General features: G+C 46.1%; 1 protein-coding gene and 1 pseudogene across 1 annotated transcript in view; both read right to left on the reverse strand.

Moving 5' to 3' along the window:
• Nucleotides 1–2856: 2856 nt before the first annotated feature.
• On the reverse strand, nt 2857–3552 carry LOC146019546 (pyridoxine-5'-phosphate oxidase-like; annotated as a pseudogene).
• A 1304-nt stretch (nt 3553–4856) lies between these two features.
• Nucleotides 4857–25822, reverse strand: part of LOC146019547 (motor neuron and pancreas homeobox protein 1-like) — a 39070-nt gene continuing 18104 nt past the window's right edge. Inside the window, exons 2-3 of the mRNA XM_083152054.1 lie at nt 8436–8596; nt 4857–5839 (exon numbers count right to left, since the gene is read on the reverse strand). Coding sequence (XP_083008180.1) covers nt 5558–5839; nt 8436–8596 — 443 coding nt within the window. The 3' untranslated portion in view covers nt 4857–5557. The remainder of the gene's footprint in view (nt 5840–8435; nt 8597–25822) is intronic.

Below are 25822 nucleotides of genomic sequence, written 5' to 3' on the forward strand. Positions count from 1 at the left end.
ACACTGTGGTCTGACAGCGCATAGCCATTTTCTTCTGTTATAGGATCTATTAGTCAGTCAGCGACTGATAACCAGGACACAAGCACGGAACCACTCGGGTATTGTATCAACGGAGCAGGCAGCGGCTGTACTCCAGCAGCATCAGCCTGCAGCCACTGTACAACCCATATCAGACAATTACACCCCACACACTACATCCAGGAGTCGCTCAGGATGTACTTGGTGCTGTGAGGAGCCTCTGTGCTGGTACAGAGTGGTAAGCCCGGCATTACAATCTGTGGGTGTGGGGCCAGACTGATATATAGCAGCTGCAGAGGGCTCTTCACAGCACTCCGGTGACGTCATGACATCAGAGGCACTACCGGGAGCTGACGTTCTGAAACGTCAGATGTTCAAGTTCACGTGTATTTTGTTAATTTGGCTGTGATCTACCAGCGGATGCCCCAAGATCTACTGGTAGATCAGGATCTACCTTTTGGCCAGGTCTGATCTAGACTCAAGTAACACATCTCTTGCTTAGGGGTACATTTATCAAGGATCGCAATTACAATGTGATCTGGACAGAATATTACCTGGAACTAACGGTGGGATGTATCATCCCTGACAGGCAGGAGCAGGGCTCCGAAAGGAGCCCATCCCTGCGATGTGCTCAGCCGGGCTCCCTGCACCTACCCGGCTAGCGCTGACCGCACTGCCCCGGCAGCAGTGCAATCTGTATCCCATAGGCTACAATGGGCTACCGTCATCATAGAAGGGCAGTAGCCCACGGATGCAATCCGCTGCTGCCCGATGATGATACATTGGACAGCTTCGCATCCCCCATAGACACCTATGGGGGAGGCGGGTGGCGGTAGTGCAGGAGGGATCGCAGCAGGGATCGAAGATTCCTGCTGCAGTCCCTACTGATACATTCTGGGGGATACTTAATATTTGCAGCTAACCTCGAAAATGGGTGTTTTCAGGGATTTAGCCGCAAACATTGAATGATAAATGGGCCCCTTAGTATCATGGGTCTCACAATGATTTGTTATTCATTATTTATAGAGTATTTAAAAAGTATTGACACTGAACCTTATCAATGAATAATTGAGTGACCTTGGTATTGTAGCCTTTGCACCTCTCTGTCCAGCTTGTGAAGTGCGTGCAGTGAGAATTACAGGTGTATTTCATAAAATGAGAGAGGCAATGGTGTAGATGTCTTAGAGATAAGTGGGATTAATGAAGCTCTAATGAGATCAGTCTGTGTATACACAGTGAGTCATGCACCACGGGGCCCATAAATCAGTACACGGAGAGTGAGAAGCAGAACTGGGCCCCCTGCCCATCTCTCCCAAGAAGCATCATAAATAAAAGAGGGCCACTGCATGGCCTTCAAACAGCTCCAGAGGCCCAGCACTCACTGCAGGAATTACACCACCACATCCATCACTTTAATGCTTGTACTTTGCAAATTAAAGCTGTCACCGCATGGCGAGCAGCACAATTTAGATCTTTGACGTCCTTCCATCCCCCTCCCCCTTTCTGAGACACATTTAATCTTCCACACTGAATTTCAGCATGCATGCATTGTTACTGACAATGAAGGGACAATACTTGTCCTAACCTAATTAAAGTATTATAGACAAAACATAAGATGACCACGCTCACACTGCGAGCCAGGGTCTTGAAACTGCGCCAATGTCGCATTGGCGTGTCTGGACCTAAAGAGATTGCAGTGTCTGATAATGGACCAACAAGGAAATCGATCTGATCTGTATGTTGGTAAATATGATGAAAAAATGATTGTTGGTAGTCATAAATTGTTGGTGCACAAAAATGATTGTTGGTAGTCAGCAACATTGCTCCAACTGATTCTGTGTCTTCCAGCGTGACAAAGTGGTTATGTGTAACCAGATAGGTCACTTGGGCCAAGTTGTGGTATCAGCTATGTGTTGCCAGCATTAGGGAACACAGAAGAGGTCATACCAGAGCTGCCATTGGTACAAAGTAGTGCCCAGAGTTTCAAAACATGGGCTGGTAAATGGGCATCTAGTGAATGGGGTAAGCTAGCTACACAGACTTATAGCTTGCTATTGGTTTACTAAGTTACACCACTCTAGGTTGCATGTACAACATTGTATTTTGCTCAGACTGCACACATTGCCTAGTGGGGCCTTCAATGGGTGTCTGCTCTGTTGCCTGAGATTTATGACGTCAAGATTTCTCTAGTGTGTTATTTTGAAAATGTTAAATTTTTTTGCTATTTTTCTCTTACGGCTTTCTCTGCTTGTGAGTTAATTGATTCAGACGTCTTGTCTGTCTATATTAACATAAAAAGTGTCAAGCATTGGATTTGTAGGCATGTTTTAAGTTGGTATAACGCAAGTTAAAGTTACATTTTTAAATGGTATATATTTGATTTCAATAAGAGTGTTCCCTTACATAAGTGTCTTTTTTCATTCTTTACTTACACGTTTCTCTCGACATCCCAAAGTAGGAACTGTGTCCTGCTCACAACCACTTTGGGGCAATGAGGTACATCCTATTATGAGATATATTTCTTTTTGGAAAGGGTGATCCTAGTACAGGCTAATGATTGTACTACACAACATGCACACTTCATGGAGCAGTTGTGCCAAAGTGCACAAGAGACTCAAAACATTCCAATAGAGGTTCATCAATACAAGGACTGTCATACAGCCAATGGCAATGAGGGGCATATGCTCAGCTAAAAGCAATGCCGGTGTGATTGGTAAAGTATATGGCACAGTGGAATACAAGCACCTGGAGGTAGGTGCATCTTCAAGGATTAAGATAACAATACTGTTCTTTCTTCCACAAAGATTTTGGCACAGTCATAGGTCACAGGCTCTGGACCTAAGGTGCTAGATGCTCATACATCAATCCATCCTAACCAAGGCGAGTCCAGGGGCCTTTCTCTGCTTCTCCTTCAGCAGGAAGACTGAATACATTATGGTCATGTAAGCGATTAGTCTGTCCCTGTCAAAACTAAATGACAGAAGGGTGGACAATGTAACCACCCCATTCAGGTGGTCTAGGCACCTCCTTCTCCTTGTACTTCTCCTCAAGCTCAGAATTCTTCTTACGCAGATACTCTCGGTCTGGGATAACTTGGCTCAGTTGGCTCACAGCTGCTCCAATCTGACTACTTTTGGGGCGTGAGTGGAAATAATCATCAGATTCTTGGTCTGAAAGTCTTTCCATAGACCCCTCTATCCTCACCTGACGATTGAGGGGCTTCCAGAAAAGGAGAAGAGATGCAACTGGGTTGGTGTCCAACTCTTTTCCTTTTCTGCTCTCCCGGTTAGTGTAAAATCGGAACCCATCTGAGCCAAACCTTTTCAGGAGAACCATACGGGCAGAAGGCTTTCCATCCCTGGTGGCAGTAGCCAGAGACATAGCATTTGGCTCAGCAATCAGTGGGCAATTTAAGACATCCTGAAACCAAGCACCAAACTGAGCAATAGGATCAAGGGAAGTTAGATGACTATCTTCAAATGCTTTATTGTCATTTCGGTAAATCTTCCGCATAGACCCTAAATCCATGACCTCACTTCCAGCATATCCATTGGATGCTCAGACAGTCAGTGATAGACTATACCGGGGAACCTGCAACGCCAACGTCACCAGCCCCAACCACCTGTGTTATATAGCTAAATGACCATCACAAATTTGTGTTAAAAAAAGGTTAAAATCAAAACAAGGCACCAAAGCAACAAATGTGAATATACCATGGTTACCTGTTTACAGAGAATGTTTATTTTTATGTTGAATCCTCATTCACCTATATATTAATATGAACTTTCATGTAGCTTTTCTCAGACAAAGTAAAAATCATCAATAGACAGCAAAAAAACAGTGCCACCAAATATATAAATAATCACGAAAAACATACAGAATACTTGGAAAGCAATATAAATCAATAATGTTTGAAATATAAGCATTTTATTAAACCGCGAGGGGACGCGTAAAACTAAGCAAATAGCTTAGTGGGCGCCCAACTAATATATAAGTACCAAACATACTTATAATGTGTAGGTAGCTAGCTGCTGCTCTTCAGCTGTGTAGTTCCACCATCACTGGAGATCCACAAGTCTAGGGATGTCCTAAAGATAATATTTTCCTTTTGGTTGGTGGATAGTATTGCTGGAAAGTAGACCAGTTCTCAACATCTTTGGCTCCACTACTTAGGGCCTTATACATGTTTGGAAGGAACTGCACAGACGCATACCTCCCAACAGGAGGGACAAAATGCTCTGTTTCTGGACTTTCCTCTTAATTTATGATTACCATCACCTGCGATGAAGCACCTTTCTTATCCATTAACCTGTTTAAAACAGGTGATGGCAATCATACATTAGGAGGGAAGTCCATAAACAGAGCATTGTGTCCCACCTGGAGAGGGTCATGAGGTATGCAGACACAACAAAATGGCTGTTATTTCCATTTTATTAAAATTGAAATGCAGTAAGAGGAGTATGTAGGAAATAGGACACTTCCTGTTAACATTTGTAAAATCCAAGTGCGATGCCTGAGGACGCAACCTTACATCACCATGACAACCATTGCTAAAGCTGGGTTTCAGAAGCATGCCAGGGTCAAGAACTGTGTCGAAAGATGCAGTTTCACTGCCACTGGTGTCATTGTATGAGCGTTCTAAGCAACCAAAAGGTTACACTAATGACTGATGGTGGAGCTGATGTCTGCTCAATGGTGTGACTATTTTGCTCACCACTACAAATTAGAGCCCCAGCAGGTGGGCATCTTGGTGGACAGCCCATCAGCTGTGGCATTAACACATATGTAGTGGCTACAACTAAAGTCACAACAACTGTTGAATTCGCAATCACCTGCGAATCAGGCCCTTGTTAACAAACGCTCTACCTTTTCCAGGTAGAACAGAGACCTTAAAACTCTCCTGAATTAAATGTAACTGAAGACATACACAAATTGGCTAACAGTACCCATTTTTTGTATATTTATTTTCAAGCTCACCACAAAAAAGAGCGCACAACAGCCATAATGCCCAGTTCAATGTTCTACACGTTCTAAAGGCAAAGCCTGAAATGATACATTAAAGACAGGCTCCGTAGCAAAATATGGGACAGAAGGTCGGCCCAGTGATCCTGATCCATCCTTCAAAGGACCCCATTCTGTTCTTCTGAGCAGCGTTGGAACTTGTGCATGTGCAGTGAATCTTCAAGGAAACTTCAGTTCCAAAAGATTGACAAGTTTTTTTAGGGATGATGACAGTGTCTGCACACAGTGAAAGAACAGATGATTGCTTTCTTTGGTCGTAAGTATCTTTAAGCTGCACATTGTACTGTATATCATTAGAGCACACAAGCTATCCATGCTTATGAAGCCAACTTACAGTACGTATCACTGATATACATCCCAACCTCTGTCATCTCCCACCCAGACAACCCCTGCAGATAGTTAAATACTTATAAATTAAATATATCCGGCCTCTACATTTTGTGGATATTATTGTCTGTCATAAATAAATAAACTGGAGGTTGGGCTTTCTGTCACCCACAGTTCATGTGTCTATGTCTTAAGGAGATGGTACTGTAGTACTCTCTTCTTCCGAACAAAAGGATTCTGGGCTATAACTCAGCTGGGAAGTATGTCGTAGGATGTCTGTGTTCCTGTCTGCTCTGTGTAACTGCGTATCTTCTTCCTCGTCCTCTTCTTCCTCATCCTCTTCATCTTGAGCATCTTTGGATGGTGTCTTCCCCACTGATCTCTGTCTTTCCACTTGGCTGGATTGTCCCTGTTCTTTGACTTTCCGGCTTCTCTTCCACTTCATCCTGCGGTTCTGAAACCAGATCTTTACCTGTGGAGAGGAAAGTAGCTGAAGGTTACTTATTTATAATCAGCATTTAAAGTAATATAATAATTGTCAACAATTTCAAAAAGTATTTAAGATACTTTTTTTCTAGCCTAGACTCAACTGTTCCGAATCAGCAAGGGGCACCCAACATTTCTAAAGCTGGGTACACACTGGGCAATATATTATTAACGATATGGGCAGCACGGATATTGTGATGGTTAGCATTACTGCCTCACAGCGCTGAGGTCATGGGTTCGATTCCCACCATGGCTCTAACTGTGCGGAGTTTGTATATTCTCCCCGTGTTTGCGTGGGTTTACTCCGGGCTGCTCCGGTTTCCTCCCACATTCCAAAAATATACTGGTAGGTTAATTGGCTTCCAACAAAAATTAACCCTAGAATGTCTGTGCGTGCTTGTACATGTGGTAGGGACTATAGATTGTAAGCTCCACTGGGGCAGGGACTGATGTGAATGTTCAAATATTCTCTGTAAAGCGCTGCGGAATATATAAGAAACTGTTAATAAATAAATTTGGTCAAAATTTGGGTCCAGAATTTCCAGTTATGACCACAAGAGGGCAGACGTTCATTTGAAGATAATACAATAGTCAGCTGTAATTCCAGAAAAATCTGATACTACTGTTGTGCCCTAGAGGGCATATTATTACTTAATACAAAATTGGGTACTTGTTTCCTATCTGGGCGCCCACGATCATAATCGCGGTCATCGGGGGTAAAATCGGGGCCATCGCGGGCATCGCGGCCGATAAAAAATCGGGTGCGATGTGCCAGACGCGATGCCCGCGATTTTCCCATAGAGAACAATGTTAAATGCCTCAATTTACCCGCGATGACCGCGATTTACCATAGGAAACAATGTTAAATGGATCAATTTCCCCAAATTATCATAGGGAACAATGGGAAATGGGGCAAAAACACCCCTGAACATAAAAATGTCCCCCCAAAAGTAGTTGACGCCACCCCGCCATCAACGCGAACCCGAAGCGTGGCGAGCGCAGCGAGCCCGCGAGGGGCGGCGGTACGCGTCCTCCGACCTTTTCATGCCCTACTATCCACTAGGGCGTGGAGTGAGAATAGAATAGTGTGGCGAGCGCAGCGAGCCACCGAGCCCGAAGCGTGGCGAGCGCAGCGAGCCCCGCGAGGGGACGCGGATACCTTCACAGGTAAACGCGTCCCCTCGCGGGCTTCCCAGGTGTCCGCGTCACCATGGACACCTGGGAAGCCCGCGAGGGGACGCGTATAACTGTGAAGGTATCCGCGTCCCCTCGCGGGGCGCGCTGCGCTCGCCACGCTTCGGGCTCGGTGGCTCGCTGCGCTCGCCACACTATTCTATTCTCACTCCACGCCCTAGTGGATAGTAGGGCATGAAAAGGTCGGAGGACGCGTACCGCCGCCCCTCGCGGGCTCGCTGCGCTCGCCACGCTTCGGGTTCGCGTTGATGGCGGGGTGGCGTTAAAAATTTGGGGGGACATTTAAGGGTTAATGGGCTATGTGGCCCATTTAACATTGATTCCTATGGCCAAATCGGGTCCATTGAGCCATTTAACAGTAAAATCGGGTCCATCGGGCCTTTTAACATTGAATCCTATGGTAAATCGGGAGCATCGCGTCGTGGTGATCGCGGGTACATTTATGTCTGGCCGCGACGCGACCGACACGATTTCCATGTTTAACATGGGTTTCAATGGGAAATCGTGGGCATTGCGTCGGTCGCGTCGCGGCCAGACATAAATGTACCCGCGATCACCACGACGGGCGCCCAGATAGGAAACAAGTACCCAAAATTGTTCTTATATTTTCTGAAGGACCAACATTATCAAGGGATATTTATACAAATATTTATTATTTAAGCTGCGTATATGTACTGCTCAGTATTTCTACTGCTATATTTATATAGATAGATCATTTTATATCTGCACTTGGCATATACTGGCTTATATTCACATATACAGACTTAGTTTTTGCCATCTTGTTGTCAAGCCACCTGGCAGGCATGTGGCTCCAAATGACCATCTGATTAAACATTGCCATGACTGTAAATATCTCTGCGACTTATTCACAGTTGCATCCGTTATTCTCGACTAACTCACCTTGGCTGATTCCCCCTGTCATACCTGACTGAGATGAAGTAAGGCTTTAGTACAGAAAATTCTAAAAATCGCAATGGAAGTATAGTGAAGTTAATGTACTGTGCAGTGAATAATACCCTTTTTACAAAGCTAAAATAACCCAGGTTACTGTCAGGTCAATCTCAGTGTAAATGGCCCCCCAAAAATAACCCGGGTCCAAATACCTGGCAATCCAACCCTGGGAAATAAGCCTGGGATGTTTACAGCAATGGGAGAGCCCAAACCTCCCAACTGCAGCCTCCTATGGTCAGTCTGGAGGTTGGGTGACAGGGCGCTTGCACTCTCCACTGCTGCTATGCACACAGCAGCAGTGCCGGGGTGAAGGCGTATGGATGCCGTGTGCATGAATGCTGCTTTTCATAAATAAGATGATATATATTCAGAATATAAGTACAGAAATATTTCATAAAACAATTCTCCTAGTTGTATACTGTAGGTCAGACACTCACCTGTGTCTCAGTCAGCATAAGTGAAGTGGCCACCTCGAAACGCTTTGGTCGTGATAGATACTTATTGAGTTTAAACTGGTTTTCCAATTCAAGCAGCTGTTGGCTGGTGAAAGCGGTACGAGGGCGCCTGCACTTCCCCATCAGTCCAGGCTGAGCGGAGGCTGCAGAATAAAAAAATGCACCAGAATAACTACAAGGTACTTTACCATCTATCTCTAGCAACTTTTGAACAATGTTTCTTGACTTCAATTTCCCTTAAACTACAAATCAGTCATAGGTTTGACAACATGCTAGTCTCGTTTGACGTATTAATTTTACTCAAGTGGTATATCGAATGCCTATCTGCATCCTGAAAGGTGTAGAGAAGTATTCCCTCCCAGTGCCACTGAGTAAATGGCTGCTAAGATTGATCAAAGAGATTAATCCAGTGGTTCCCAAACTGTTTGTCATGGCACCCTGGGGTGCCTTGGGACACTTGCAGGGGTGCTCTTAGTTGGTGGTCAGTATCAAATAAAATGATGTATAATCAGTGTAATAGACAAAACCAGTGTTTGCGGTTTCCAATCATACCAGAATTCTGTCCCTCAGAACATAAACTGACCTTAAGGATGAGATATAAACACTATGGGGCAGATGTATTAAGCCTTAACAAGAGATAAATGCAAGGGTGATAAGGAGAGATAAACGTCCAGCCAATCAGCTCCTTACTGACTTTTTTCAAACACAGCCTGTAACATGGCAGTTAGCAGGTGATTGGCTGGACATTTATCTCTCTTTATCACCATTGAATTTATCTCATGTTAAGGCTTAATACATCTGCCCCAATGTACTTAATTTAATAGTTTTTCAAAAATGATTAATAAGAAACTTTTGGCCTAGGGGTGCCATGAAAAAAAAAATTGGATACTCTAGGGCGCCATGATTTAAAAAAGTTTGGGAACCACTGGATTAATCAACAGTTATAGCATATGTTTTCAGAATATTCATGTTGTAACTGCTTATGTACATGTATTTTTATCCCTCAATAAATACAGTGAATTCATGTAACTTTTCAGAGCGCAGGACAATTCCTTTGACATATACTCATGAGCGTTATAACCAGGTGTATAATATGCTGTTGGGCCACTGTGCGGAGCCAGAACAAAGCCTGCACTCTACAAGACTCGAAGATGTAATATGAAAGTATCATAGTTGACCTTTTTTCATTGACATAAAGTGACATCTGCCTCAGGCATCCTCCAGACGGAATAGCCCTGGGACAGGCACCCACCAAACCGGAAACTACAATCTCCGGAATGGCACAGTTTGATGAATGGAGCCTGTTCAGTCCGGGGTCCGCTCCGGTTCCGGTTTTTACTTAGTCCCCAGCCACACTGTATGGTGCTGACCGTTCTGGTTTTTATCCCATTCCCGGACCATATGGGGAGGCTGTAATCTCCCAAATGTCGCAGTCATTCCCATGGACAGGACTCTGATGTGCACTACAAGCTCCACAGTGGCACAAGTTGACACTGGCATGGAGCCAGTCCAGTGTGGCATTCCGGTTTTTACCCAAGCCCTTGTTTTAGCACACAGCCCCTCCACTGTGCATAAGTAAAAGGTCCACAGTTCACAGTGATAACTTTAATGCAAGCATGTATTGAATACTAGGAAAACATATTTACACATCTGTTCCCATGAGATACAGGAGAGATGGGGGAAAAATCAGATCAAGAAAAATAAGATTTGCCAAACAGTCATCTGCAGCTCAAACACTGCAGCAAATAAATGAAGAACCTGTCATTGCGACACAGCCACTGCTCACAATGGCCGGGGACTTAGCATGTGTGACTTTCTATGTGAGATTCACACCTAACGATAATATTTACACCGGCAGCAAATATCCCCTTCAGGTGTACTGTGCGCTGCGCTGCACTCTGACCCGCATGCTGTGATCCAGATAACACTGTGTAAACAGTTCTATAAACTGCATGTCTATCTTTGTTTGTAGACCAATCATTAGTTATTAGACAGCAGATAAAGACAGCTTGTCTCTATTGATTGTCATAGTCTAAAGCTTTTATTAATTTAGCTGGGTTTGGCCCTGAGTAATCTGCGGCCTTCTGTTCCAGTGTTAGCTCAATCCTACAGAATTGCTTGGAAAGACAGAAATGACAGACAACTTTGCATTCATTGAGTTGGATGTAGGGCCCTCATTCTGGTTTAATCGGATGGGGCTGAATTCGGCCCCGTTTCGATGTTTGGAGCTCTGCGCATAATATATCATGCATACAGTATGTCCAGGTCCCCTTTGAGCAGGGGTGGGGAACCTCAGGCCCGGGGGCCGTATGCGGCCCCCGTAGCTGGTCTGAGTGGCCCTCACACTCACCCAGCGGCTTTGCCGGGAGCAAAGTACAGGGGAATTCTCGCGATAGGTCGGTAGTTCTCGCGAGATTCCTCTTAATCAACAGCAGCCGGAGACTGTCAGTCCTATTCAGTGGCAGCCACCGGAGCGTGGGACGACTAGAACAGGACAATTTGTAAGAGAAAATTTTACATATGGCCCCCGAGGATTTTTTCCCCATACAAACGGCCCTTGGCACAAAAAAGGTTCCTCACCCCTGCCTTTGAGAATGGCTGAGGTGACTTGTATAGTCGCAGAGCCGTTCGGGGTGGCATGGTGGCAGACAGTGACTGGGGTTACCCTAACCCATGGGAACGCTCTGCATTTTATGGACGTCCCCATTAAAATGCTGGGCGTTCCTATGGGTGTGCACACGGGCCAGCAGTCGCAAATAAAAGTCAGTTTCCACTGACTTTTATTTGCGAAGGCAGGAGAAATCATTCGATCCTCGCAGCGAACCGAGCAAACCAGAATGAGGGCCTAGGTGTAAGTTCTCTGAATGTATGTAGGGATAAGACATATGTAAGAAAAGTGCAATTATGTGCATATGTTTAGTCAGATGTTGTTCAGGATGCATTAAGTTCCAAAACAGTTTAATTTTCACACATCGTATTTCAGGTATAACAAGTGTGTGTGCTGTATACTTACATCCTACAATAGTGTAGAGATGCACTTTTGCATCTACGATGGGTGCCAGGTGTGCGGTTCCCACAAGCCCCAGGTTGAGGGGCGGCAGGCACACCTCATACCCTCATCCATATAATTATACTTATCATTCCGGCAGACTGGTGCTAGCTAAAGGGTTGCAGAAATCATTAGGAAAAGCAATAGAGATGTCCCCGAAACAAGACCTGGGTGCCTAGTTCCCAGCAGTGGCAGAACTTGTGGGTGAGCCCTCCTGTATCCATACCTCCCAACTGTCCCGCTTACCGCGGGAACGTCCTGATATTCGGGGACGTTCCCGCACCCCGCCCGGGGCCGCCATTGTCCCGTGGTGGGGTGGGGACAGTTGGGAGCCCCCCCAGCCTGCCAAGAATAGAAGCTGTGCACATGCGCACAGCTTCTATTCAGCGCCGACGAGCGGCGAAAACGGGGGCGTGGCCGGATTTTGCGTCATCCCACGAGGCCACGCCCCATTTCCTCGAGGTCACGCCCCCTTTTCGCCGCGCGGACGTCCCAACCTCCCAACTACAAAAGTTGGGAGGTATGCTGTATCTGCAACATGACAGAGGGTGGCAGGGAGAGGCAGATTGGTGGGCAGGCCAATATCACTGGCCAATGATATACCAACAACCTCTTATTATATATTATAATGTAATGATAGCATAGTGCATTTGCACCCTCTCTCTCTGAGAGGCAGAGTGTGACAGGGAAAAAGAGTGGGTGACAGGAGCAGGAGTCGTCCTCTTGGGCCTACCTGGAGAACTGCACATGAGAAGTAGACTCTGGCACAAAGCCAGAGTATACAGCACCGTAGTAGGGGAGGGGACCTGGACGGAACCTGCATAGAAGCCCAATTTTCTCTTAAACAGCACCCGTACAGATGTATCGTGACTGCAAATTATTTTTTTTCCAGCACAAAAATCCACTGTGAATGTTCTTCTCTAGTGCAATTCAGAAAAAATGTCCTGGAATCGCCCCTTGTTTCTCTGCAGAGTAAATACTGACTGCTTTGTTCTTACACTGCAATTTAGATTTCAGTTGGAACACACCCCGCCCAAATCTACCTATCTATAAATTCCTCTAAATTTGGTAGCCTCTCAGACATTCCCAGATACTAGGTAGGTATAATGCTTTCAGTCCACCAAACAAATAACAAATCCACTAGATTGTCCAAGTTGCAAACTATGTTATGTTATGCAATCAGCACGGTTATAGTATGAAACATAGACTGACTCATGATAGACAGTCATATGGTCGTCAGTCACAAGGTCGACAGGGTCTAAAGGTCGGCAGGTAAAAGGTTGACATGGTTAAATGCTCAACATGAAAAAGGTCAACATGGTCAAATGACGGCAGGTAAAAGGTCTACATGGTTTAACCCCTTCCCGACATTTGACGTACATTTACGTCATGGTCGGGATGTACTTCCCGACACATGACGTAAATGTACGTCATGACTTTAAACTGTCACCGCGTCTATAGACGCGGTGACAGAGGGACGATGTCTGCTGTCCCTGACAGCAGACATCTTCCCTCATTGCCCAGGGGGGGCACCGATGCCCCCCCCCCTCAGCGATCGCTGCGATTGGCTGTTCAAACGTGAACAGCCAAAAGCAGCGTTTACTGTGTTAGGTGTATAATTTTGACTCTGCTGCCCCCTATTGTCCAAAAAAAATAAAAGGAGTTTGAAATAATGATTAAAACATAAAGTAGACATATGATCTTTGTTAGTTATGAACTATTTTGAGTGGTATGATTATTTGTCTCACAAGCAGAAAATTTAACATTTTGCAAATTGCAAAATGTTCAATTTTTTTACGACATTTTGGTATTTTTCACACAAAAAAAAGACTGTATCGACCAAAATTTACCACTAACTTAAAGTACAATGTGTCACGAGAAAACAATCTCAAAATCACTGGGATAAGTAAAAGCAAAAAAAAGTTATCCCCACTTAAGTGATACATGTCAGATTTGAAAAAAAGGCCTCTGTCAGGAAGGCAAAAACAGGCTGCGTCGGTAAGGGGTTAAAGGTCGACAGCAAAACGGTCAACATGGTCAAAAGGTCGACATGAGCTTTTAATGTTTTTAGGGTGTCTATGTTGACATAGGTCGACATGGACACTGTCTAAGTGTACCGCTGCGCTCGCGATGCTTCGGCCTCGGTGCCTCACTGCGCTCTGCACACTATTTTATTCTCCCTCCACGCCCTAGTGGATGGTAGGGCATGAAATACCACCTGTCGGCACAAGTCAGCTGAAAATGTAGCAAAAAAATATGCATGTCGACCTTTTCATGTCAACCTTTCATGTTGACCTTTTGACCATGTCGACCTATTGCCTGTCGATCTTTAAACCCTGTGGACCTTTTGACCCTGTTGACCTTTTGACTGTCAACCATAAGTGATCCACCATATGACTGTCTATCATGAGTCAGCGTGTGATCAGTCCGGATGCCGAAGAGCACTGTACAGGTAGGTATCTTAATCTGAGAATTCTATATATTATACCTCCAGGTAATTCTCTTACACACTGCAATGATTTACTATCTGACACATAAACAACTTGTTTTCTGTCTTCACAGAATAAATGCAATAACTGACTTAATTGCTGGTGTAATAGGGCAAGGCTCTGTATACAGCAGACTGCAAGCTCAGGACAGGACTGAGGCCCTTTGTTGGGTGGATATTTTAATGATCAAACCCGCCAGTTTGTCTCTGCTAAAGTAAGCTGTGTATATAATGATGTTAATGAAACCATTCATTAATGCCTATCACCTACTATAGTAAGTAATAATATTGTATTTCTATTTTCCCTCACAAAATGATGCAATTTTTATACTGTTGCATATATAGGAGGATAGTGGATGACAGTGCAGATGGTGTATATGCCCCCATGTCTCTCACCTCACCCACACAGCACTGCACTGCTCACACCTCCTCTGCTTCTAATAAAAGGCCCTTGATCCAAGGGCGTAACTACCATAGGCATACCTCCCAACTGTCACGATTACAGCGGGACAGTCCCGAATTTCGGGTCCTGTCCCGCTGTCCCACCCGCGGCATGCATTGTCCCGCTGCAGGGGGTGGCAGTTGGGAGACCCCCCAATCTAATAGAATAGACGCTGTGCGCATGCGCACAGCGTCTATTCTCGTATGAAAATAAGGTTGCAGCTAATTAGCATAAGCCACGCCCCGATTTTGGTGTCCTGTCCCGCTGTCCCACCCGCGGCAGGCATTGTCCCGCTGCAGGAGGTGGCAGTTGGGAGACCCCCAATCTAATAGAATAGACGCTGTGCGCATGCGCACAGCGTCTATTCTCGTATGAAAATAAGGCGGTGGCTAATTTGCATAAGCCACGCCCTCATTTGCATATGCCCCACCCCCTTTCCCGCGTGAGTGTCCCTATTTCATCAGCACAGAAGTTGGGAGGTATGCCATAGGTGCAAGGGGTGCAGCTACTATGGGGCCCAGAGCTGAAGGGGGCTCATCTTTGCTGTCTAAGTAATATGTTTTACATACATTTCTCACCATCAGTTGCTAAATAGGGGCCCTTAGAGACTTTTGCTACAGGGCCTACGAATATCTAGGTACGCCTCTGCCTTGATCGTTTTCATCTACAGGCCAATATGGACCATACACTGGTTCTAAAGATCCACACTCATTCAGTAGATGATATTTTTCCCAGCCCCATGTGCAGTCTCCTCAGGCCGGGCCCCCTCCTCTCTGCCGAGAGCAGCGCAGTGTGTAGTATTAGGGTCTGAGCACTACTGCAAATACAAAGATCTCCGAAAAAATGGCACAATAGATTTTGGCGATTTCTACAGGGTTTCTGCCGCCACTGGGTTACTAAAAGAATGGGTGCAGCGTGTGTGGTGCAGGCCCCGTGGAACTCAGGGCCTGTGTGCACCCAGGGCCGGTGCAAGGCACCGGAGCGCCCCAGGCGAGTCGGGGTGGGGGCGCCCCGGTGCCAGGGGGGGGGGGAAGGTTGGTACCTGTGTAAAAAAACTTGCGTCCCCGGCGTCCCTGCTGAGTGCTGGTGCGTGCAGGGGTGTCCGTGCCGCCGGGGGAGCCTGCGGCGCTGTTATTGTGTATAAGCTTGTCGCGGCCAGCGGGGTCCCTACAGTGAATAGAAAATAACTAGCGCTTCCCGCGCCGCCGCGCGCATAGCGCTAGTTATTTTCTATTCACTGTAGGGACCCCGCCGGCCGCGACAAGCTTATACACAATAACAGCGCCGCAGGCTCCCCCGGCGGCACGGACACCCCTGCACGCACCAGCACTCAGCAGGGACGCCGGGGACGCAAGATTCTTCACAGGTACCACAGTGCTGGGGGTGAGGGGCGAACTGCCGCCCTCCAGGTGCCGGCGCCCTAGGCAAATGCCTAGAGCTGCCTAGTGGTGGCGCCGGCCCTGTGTGCACCACGTACATTGCACCTATTGTAACTACACCACTGTGTCTGCCTAGCACTGCACATCATGGGTCTGATTCCTGATACAGTAATGAATGTGGCTTTAAGATAATGCTGCTACAAAGTACGTGTTTGCATCTCAGTGTGCCAGGATTCCAGGTGTTACACTCCCATAAGCTGCAACATCTCTGAGCTTCTTTACAGTCACCCCACCTGTTATTTCCCAGTCACCATTCATGGATCTTTACTTACTATTTTATCGCTGACTGTAATATTTTCTCAAGCCTTGCACATCAATTCCCAGGCTTGTACAGGGCGGGATTTCACTCTTTCACAGAGCTTGGTGGCGATTACCTGATCGCAGGGCTCTGCAAATTAGCAGCCCTGCAATCAGGTCTGAATAACCCCCAAATTCTGTGCACGCAGAACGACTCAGATGCATGCACAGGAGAAAAAAAAACATTGCTCCACAGCGTCTGTCATCGCCGATGAATCTGACTCAAAATTAAAACCTACTGTGTATATGATTTTGGTCAAATGTTTTTTATATAAATCAGGCCAATATAGGATTTCTGTTGATAAATAGGCCTCTGCTTATTCCATCATTTACTGTTTCCCAGAACTCTGTGTTTTGTGATGATTATACAGTGCTGTGGAATTGTTAATTTACCATAAAACTTAGCTTAGTAAAATTACTAATGAGGATTTTAGGGTTTGTACCATACCTGGAAACAGGGTCATTTCAAGAGCACTATGCAGTATAGAGGTGGCGGAAACAATTGGGGCCTGATTCATATTTGTGCATACAATGATGCAGAGACGCAAGACCCACTCTGCACATGTACATAACACTTGCAGTCCCCTGGCAGCCAAAGTATGATCACCCACCACCATTCAAAATGGGGCCAAATCAACCTTAGGTTCAAGCCCTGACATCCAGCGTCTGTGTTTCCGGACACATACTTCCTGGACCCCGGTGCTGGATCCTACAATGAGCTTGATTAAGTTTCATCTTATGCAGACTGGCCAGTGCCTGTAAACATAGTGAATTGTGGGCAATGGTGATCCGAGGCTGTGTCCCAAGACGCAGCACTCTCGGATCCTCACTAAGTTTAACAAAAGGCATCTATCTCCCATAGAAGCATCCTGCTACATTATAATTTTGCTGCTTCCTTGCTGCTGTGCAATTCTATACAAACATGAATCTGGTCCTTGTGACGTAAAGGAGCAGCATAATAATCATAGCTTTTGGTGATACAACATGTTGGTGGATACAGGACCTGTGCTAATTCCTGGTCTATAGAGTGGATACAGATGCTGTGATAATTCCTGGCTTGGAGCAGTTGGTGGATACAGGCACTGTGCTAATTCCTGGTCTAGATAGTTAGTGGATACAGAGGCTGTGATAATTCCTGATGTAAGTAGTTAGAGGATACAGACGCAGTGATCATTCCTGGCTCGGTGCAGTTGGTGCCCGTATCGGGCACTGCTCTAATTCCTGGTCTAGATAGTGATGCTGCTTTCCCACTGCCTACACGGGTAAAGACCCGTTTTTTTAAACGGGTCTTTAAACGGGTAAGAGCCATAAAGACTCTTTCCCACTGCAGCTTTTAAACGGTAAATTACCGTTTAAAAGCTGTTTTTGTCACATTCACACTTACCCGTTTAAAAACCCGTTTAAGCAGTGTAAAGATGGGGGGGGGGGGGAGAATTAAAAAAAAAAAAACGGCGTGGGGTCCCCCCCACTGCCGTAACCAGCACCAGGCTGAAAGAGCCGGGGCTGGTAATAAAAAATCAGGAAACCCGACAAATAGGGGTTCCCTGATTTTTTACAACCAGCCCCAGGCTCCAGGTCCGGGGCTGGTTCCCAAAATACGGGGGACAAAATGACTAGGGGTCCCCCGTATTTTAAGAACCAGCCCCAGGCACAACCAGCCAGCAGGGTAATGCCACAGCCGGGGGACACTTATGATATAAGTTCCCGCGGCCAAAGCATTAACCCTACCGACCAGTCAGCCTGGCCAGGGGCCCTGGGGGAGTGGGGACCCCCCCAATAAAGGGGTCCCCCCCCTCCAGGACTTACCTGACCAGGCTGAAGCCTGGTGCTGTCCCCGGTGACCCTGGAGCGGTGGTCACCGGGCTGATGGTATTGTGTAAAAAATAGAATAAAAACCATTGTCTTTTACTGGTGAACTATGAGTCCCAGCAAGCCTCCCCCGCAAGCTGGGACTTGGAGAACCACAAGTCCCAGCCTGCGGGGCATTAAAGGGCCCGCTGGGTCTTGTAGTTCCACAGTAAAAGAAAGAGTTAAATAAACACACTGACACACGTGAAAAATAAAAGTTTAATACATACATAACACATACATACTGATACTTACCTATCTTGAGCCCGTAGGTAGCCCTGGTCCTGATGTCCTGGTCCGTGTCGGCGTCTGTATCCAGTCGGCATCCCTGTCGGCGACGGCGTCGGCGGTCCGGAGTCCGAAGAAATCCATTTGGGAAGCTGTGGAAGGAAATCCTACTCACCTGTCCCAGCGCGACGTAGTCCAGGTAAGGTCTTTGCAAAAAAAACAAACCGACACCCGAACCAGACCGGACTGACGGAGACGCACGTGTGTTTGTTTACATCGTGCGGCTCCGCCTCCCGAATGCCGCTATTGGCCGCCTTGCGGCCTAGCGGCTCCTGATTGGCCGCTAGGCCGCAAGGCGGCCAATAGCGGCATTCGGGGGCGGAGCCGCACGATGTAAACACACCGTGCGTCTCTCAGCTGTCCGCTTGGTTCGGGTGTTCGGTTTGTTTTTTTTGCAAAGACCTTACCTGGACTACGTCGCGCTGGGACAGGTGAGTAGGATTTCCTTCCACAGCTTCCCAAATGGATTTCTTCGGACTCCGGACCGCCGACGCCGTCGCCGACAGGGATGCCGACTGGATACAGACGCCGACACGGACCAGGACATCAGGACCAGGGCTACCTACGGGCTCAAGATAGGTAAGTATCAGTATGTATGTGTTATGTATGTATTAAACTTTTATTTTTCACGTGTGTCAGTGTGTTTATTTAACTCTTTCTTTTACTGTGGAACTACAAGACCCAGCGGGCCCTTTAATGCCCCGCAGGCTGGGACTTGTGGTTCTCCAAGTCCCAGCTTGCGGGGGAGGCTTGCTGGGACTCATAGTTCACCAGTAAAAGACAATGGTTTTTATTCTATTTTTTACACAATACCATCAGCCCGGTGACCACCGCTCCAGGGTCACCGGGGACAGCACCAGGCTTCAGCCTGGTCAGGTAAGTCCTGGAGGGGGGGGACCCCTTTATTGGGGGGGTCCCCACTCCCCCAGGGCCCCTGGCCAGGCTGACTGGTCGGTAGGGTTAATGCTTTGGCCGCGGGAACTTATATCATAAGTGTCCCCCGGCTGTGGCATTACCCTGCTGGCTGGTTGTGCCTGGGGCTGGTTCTTAAAATACGGGGGACCCCTAGTCATTTTGTCCCCCGTATTTTGGGAACCAGCCCCGGACCTGGAGCCTGGGGCTGGTTGTAAAAAATCAGGGAACCCCTATTTGTCGGGTTTCCTGATTTTTTATTACCAGCCCCGGCTCCTTCAGCCTGGTGCTGGTTTCGGCAGTGGGGGGGGACCCCATGCCGGTTTTTTTTTAACGGGTAAAGGGCTACCCCTTTCCCACTGCCGAAAAAACGGCTATTACACGTTAAAAACACTGCTTTTTACACGGGTAACAAAAACCGGTATTTGTTACCCGTGTAAAGCAACCTGGAGCTTTCCCACTGCAGCTCTAGCCGTTTAAAAAGGCTAAAAAAACGGCATTTACACGTGTAAAGCCTGCAGTGGTAAAGGGGTATTAGTGAATACAGATGCAGTGATAATTCCTGGTGTAGGTAGTTAGTGGATACAGACGCAGTGATAATTCCTGGTGTAGATAGTTAGTGGATACAGACGCAGTGATAATTCCTGGTGTAGGTAGTTAGTGGATACAGACGCAGTGATAATTCCTGGTGTAGGTAGTTAGTGGATACAGACGCAGTGATAATTCCTGGTGTAGGTAGTTAGTGGATACAGACGCAGTGATAATTCCTGGTGTAGGTAGTTAGTGGATACAGCCGCTGTGATAATTCCTGACTCAGAGCAGTTGGTGGGTACAAGCACTGTGCTAGTACCTGGTCTGTGTAATACCCTTTTCACATTAAAACCAGGTCACCCATTGTATAGATAGCAACCAGGGTTTAACCCTTCTTTTATAACCTGGGTCAAATTGACGGATTATTTGAGCCCGTTTATAAACTGTGGTGGTTTCACACCACGCTTTGCCCTGGTTATGTCAGCAACCCAGCATTTACCCAGGTCCGAGGTGCGTTGTGAAAGGGGTATAAGTAATGCACACAGCAAACCTCCTAAATGCAATCCTTTTTAGACACTGCCCCACCTAAGGGCCACAGTGCCCCATTTGGAGGTGAAATGCATGGAAATGCCCCTACAATACAGCCTGGCCAGTGGCTACTACATGCAGTAGAGGGCAGAAGAAGCAGATTTCCCTATTAAGTCTGCAGTTTATTTGTCCATGGATGTGAGTGCTCAAACGTCGCACCAGACAGAGAAAATCTGTTAAGTGCCTTTCCATGATCATTGGGCCTGAAGTACTGTATTACATGAGCTGCACTTTGTGTGAGGCAGACTATCGCTAGTTACATGCTAATTAAGCATCCTTCATGGGCTGTCGACAATCGCTGTACATCACATATTTGGTTCCCCTCCAGAAATCCTGTAGCATAATACACAGATGCAAATGACTCAGAATCAGGGCCATTGTGAGGTATATGTACTAGCCTGCAAGTTGGCACGAGATTAGAAGCAACAATTCTTTAAAATTAAAACAAATTACTCAGGGGCAGATTTATTAAGCTTGGTGAAGTGATAAAGTGTCTGGTTTTTATCACCGGCCAATCAGCTCCTACCTGTCATTGTTCAAACCAAGCCTGTAACTTCACAGCTAAGAGCTGATTGGCCGGTAATAAAAACCAGACACTTTATCACTTCACCAAGCTTAATAAATCTACCCCTCAGTAAGGTCCTGATTCAAAGGTGGCCGCATTACAGATGTCGGAATACAGCTACATTTTGATACTGCAAATGTGTCACACTGCACACATGTCCCAATCCTGTCTGTACAGACGCATTTGCAGTTTTAGAAGCATGCATAGAAAAGTGTAATGAAAATGTAGATGCTGTTCTTGGGCAGTGAGAAGTAGGTGGCTTAGCACACACAAAGGTGGTCAATCTTATGGGTGTGTCATGGGGATATTGTGGGCCTGTCGGTGAAAGTGGTTGTGCACACTGACACTTAACCACTCACACTGGATGCCATACACCGATGGAGAAACTGCACCTGCATAGGGCTGGTAAAAATTTTGCCATTTGGTATTTCAGCATCTACAGACGCTGACAATTACCTATGCATCAGTGGCGGCTCCTACCTCTGTGGAGAAGGGGCTGCCTCAATGTCTAACCCCCCTCCCTCACCGTCCAATGCTACTGGTCTTTGCCGGCAGTGCCTGCTTGTCTCCATTGCCGGTCCCCCGACCCCCGTCACGATCGCGGGAATGGCGCATGCACAGTGAGTTCTTTGGTACTGCGCATGCGCTGGCCGCCAGTCTCCATGTGCTGCTTCGGCAGCAGTCCATAGAAGCATATTCATGGTCCCGGGTGCAGCGCATGCGCAGTATCGTCCTTGGTACTGCGCATATGCAGAGTTGTTTTTTTTATGGGCTGCCGCTGCAGCAGCAGGTAGAGGCATCTTGAAAATAGGGAACACCTCCCAATGGGACTGCCTTGGGTGACTGGCAGGTAGGACTTCCAATAATAAGTCACTGCCTGCTACAGTGAAGCCAGTGTCATGTACTGCATCTGGCTTCACACAGTGGTGGGTTTTATCTGGGGGAGGCTGCAGACCATAGGTAAACACTGCCACTGCTATGCAGCAGAACTGGGTTCTCTGCAGGGCTCTGTTAGAAGTCACACTTGGACCTTGCTGTATACCACACAGGTGCTGCTGTACATACAGGTGCCCCTTCAGGGCTTGGAGCCCAGAGACAGGTGACTCCATTGCCTCTGCCAGTTACGCCCCAGATTTATAGTAATTATGTGCCTTTAAAAGTAGACAAACCTATATTTGCTCTATCTAGGTGTCACTAATACAGTAACTTACATCACATAATAATAAATAATCTATTTCTCCAGAAACTGTCATTAGTGTTAAATAAACGATGATAAAGTAAAGTAATAAATACTTTTATGAGCGTACAAAGAAACTTTCTGTACACACTCGTGATACAATAATCTCATACAAATAACAAATTGGGAAAAAATAACATAATGACTTTGGGATGCCAGCACACACACACACTGCACGCCCTGTAGACAAACTGACATCTAATACACAATCCACACACACCCGGATCACAAATTTGTGGTTAGCGAGGAGGAGACCACTTTGTTCTCAATGCAGAGCTTTGTATTCTATGCTGAGAGCTCTTCATCCAACCTAATGGTGCATGAAAGTGAATCCTCCCCTGATATCACTTTAACATGACACTAAGAAAACCAGCAAGTTCCTTTTCACACAGGACAAATGAGGCCAAACACTGAGCCTCCATACAATTAGCCAGCCCATTGTGCTGCCTGCTGCCACACTCCAAACTTGGGGTCCCTGTGGGGCATTGGGAGAATCATTTATACAGTTCCCATTCTTACACTGTAGGACATGACTTTTGTCAACTGGTGTCTAGTTATTAACCCTGTGGAGCTTCTTGAAAATGACTTTGTCCTGGCTAGACATGACATATGTACATGCTAACTTGTAAAAGCAGTCACATTTGCACAGATGCAGTGTAATGACCACCTTGGCATAAGTTATATGGCTATTGTGAATCATCAAGGAGTCCAGTGACCACAGAAAGCCACGTTTTCCGGATTTTCATATTATTTTACAATGACTGCGTTGTCATAGCATTTCAAGATACTACTTACAGAGATATAATATACAGGAGTATCTTTATATTTTATTGTCACATCTACATTCTATATGGCTATAGTATTTGTTTACATGTACTTAGCTCTTGATATTAGAAGAGTGCTTAATGATAAGTTATGTATAGCATTCTGTATCTGTATGTATTCTCCTGCATTGAAGAGGCTAAGGTTATGGCACCATAATTATTTAGTGCCACCGCAATACAATAAGACAAAGAGAGAGGAGTTTACAGCTTGTCATCACCCAGCACAAAGCCGGCACTTAACGTGACAATTTATGGCCGCCAATCCCACTCACTCCTAATTTAATGAAATGTCCTTGGGAAACAAACAGATGGAATAAAAGAGTGCTAAATGTCAGCTCCTTAGGATAGGATGGATTACATTGATTAGGTTTCTCAGTATCAGTCAATAGGGCTAATTTACTAACATTCCATTTAGGTGCAACATTTGCATTAAACAACAGCAACCAATCAGAATCAGACTATCTTGCATTCAACTGGTAAAAGCTCATGGCTGATCGGTTGGAATAGAATCCTTAGCTGCTGAGATAACCCGTCCTGCATACAACACTTTTTAGCATCCATGACCTTCAGGCATTGCAGTCCAGGGCAGTGATGTTCTTTTATGTACAAAGCAAAAACTTACAATTAGGCCCCCATCCAGTAGTCAGATTTGGCCTGTTTCAGATGGATTCAGATGGATCTGGCAGACTGATCTGAAGAAAAAAGCCCAAATGTGAGCTCCCTCCTGGGAGAGGTCAAGGGAAATCTGTAGAGTCTTCTAGCTTCAGATATGTCTGCATATTGGATGAATGGGGGGGGGGGGTGTTTAACTTTTCAACAGTGTTTCAGATTCTGTAAAATGCCTGAACTGCTGCTCAGACACGAGCAAGTAGTCAGCATCCTTTTATTCAATAGAACGTGACCTCAAAATGCTGAAGACTGCTTCTTTCTTAAGTTTGTGTTAAATAAGTCACTTACATCTGGGTAAGAAAATGATAAGGTCTATTTATTAAGAAATGTTAATTGAACAACTCAGGAGAAAAAGTCTTTTCACTGGAATAGCTCAGTTTGCACTGGAACCATTCATCAAAGTTAATGAAGGATAAATAATAGATATATTCTTGCTAACCACATAGAGCTTTATGTGGATGAAGATAAGGGATCTATTTAACATTAACCACTTGAAAATGAATCATAACGGCATCTGTAGATGGCTTTATGCACATTTATCTTAGGAAGGCCTCACCTCCTCAAATATAGTCAAAGCCAACAAGTGGCGTAACTATAGATGTTGCAGAAGATGCAGCTGCGTTGGAGTTGGGAGCACTGGGGCAATGGTAATCCCTCTTTTTATTTGTAACTACTGCCGGTTGAGGGCCGGTTGAGGGCCCTACCATTTACCTCCTGGGGGGGAGGCAGGTCCGCTTGTTGTAGAGAATGACCTGGTGTAGCTGCGCCTGTGGTGCATGCACGCCGTCGCCACTACTATAGGCAAAGCTTCACTTCCATGTTCTCTACACAGCTTTGCCTCCTCCTCTACTCCAGTAAGTAAACTGCCAGGCCCTACACCTGGCCTGCCTGCGGAAAACAGTAATTGCAATAAAAATGAAGAAAAAAAAGAGTGCAGAGGAGATTGCTTTGGCTATATGTGCTCCTAGCCTTGTAGCCATGATCTGATTTCACAAGAGTATACTTTAATCCATTGCAATCCCAGATGAGCTATTACTTATATCAATACGGTTCAACCTGAAAAGCTAATTTCAAATGGCCCCCACACACAGCACAATTTTCAGGCACTTTCTGAGCGATTTTACTAAATCGCTCAGAAAATGCCTGAAAATGCATGTAAATCGCTGTGTATATAGCCCACACAGCGATTTACATGCGCGCCCCCGCCGTTCTGAATCTGCACAAGATTCAGAATGGCCCGGTCAGTCAATTCATAACAGTCGCTCAGAAGCTCCTGCTCATCTCCCGCATGTGTGGCGCGGGGATGAGCAGGGCCATCTGAGCGACTGTCATGCCGGTGACTGTGACTGTCAAGCCCCGCTGCCACCGACCTGGAAGCCCCGCCGCCGCCTGGAAGCCCCGCCGCCGCCGCCGCCTGGAAGCCCCGCCGCCGCCGCCGCCGCCTGGAAGCCCCGCTGCCGCCGCCTGCAAGCCCCGCCGCCTGGAAGCCTCGCCGCCGGAGCCCAGCAGAGACGCTTCCTGGACCTGCCGGGTGCCGCGCCCGCCCTCTGCAGTCAGATGGAAGCTGCAGTGAGAGGACGCGACGCTGGAAGACAACGGAGTTGGTAAGTATATTCTTTTTTTTTTTTTTACACTGTGCCACCAACGGTTGAGGGGAGAGGGGGATGCCACACTATACCACCAACGATTAAACTTTTTATATGGGGGACTAAAACTATTAAACTGTGTATGCATATATATATATACTGTGTGTATATATATATATATATATATATATATATATATATGTATATGTATATATATGTATATGTATATATATGTATATATATGTGTGTGTACTGGACATTGTGCAGCTGGCTACTCTGGATGTGCCTGCCCAGACTGCGCTATATATATATATATATATATATATACTGTGTGTATATATATATATATATATATATATATATATATATATATATATATATATATATATATAGCGCAGTCTGGGCAGGCACATCCAGAGTAGCCAGCTGCACAATGTCCAGTCGTGACAGATTTGAGATCTCCCGTGCTGAATCTCCCAATTTGAATCTCTGACACAAATCTCTCTGTATGTGGCTCATTGTCTGAAATGAGCCAATTAGTGAAATCTCTTGTGCTGAATCTCCCGTTATGTATCTCTGGCACACATCTCTGCGTATGTAGGGCCC

Source organism: Crinia signifera, chromosome 7 (genome assembly GCF_055691185.1).
Source record: "Crinia signifera chromosome 7, ASM5569118v1, whole genome shotgun sequence".
Lineage (NCBI taxonomy): Eukaryota > Metazoa > Chordata > Amphibia > Anura > Myobatrachidae > Crinia > Crinia signifera.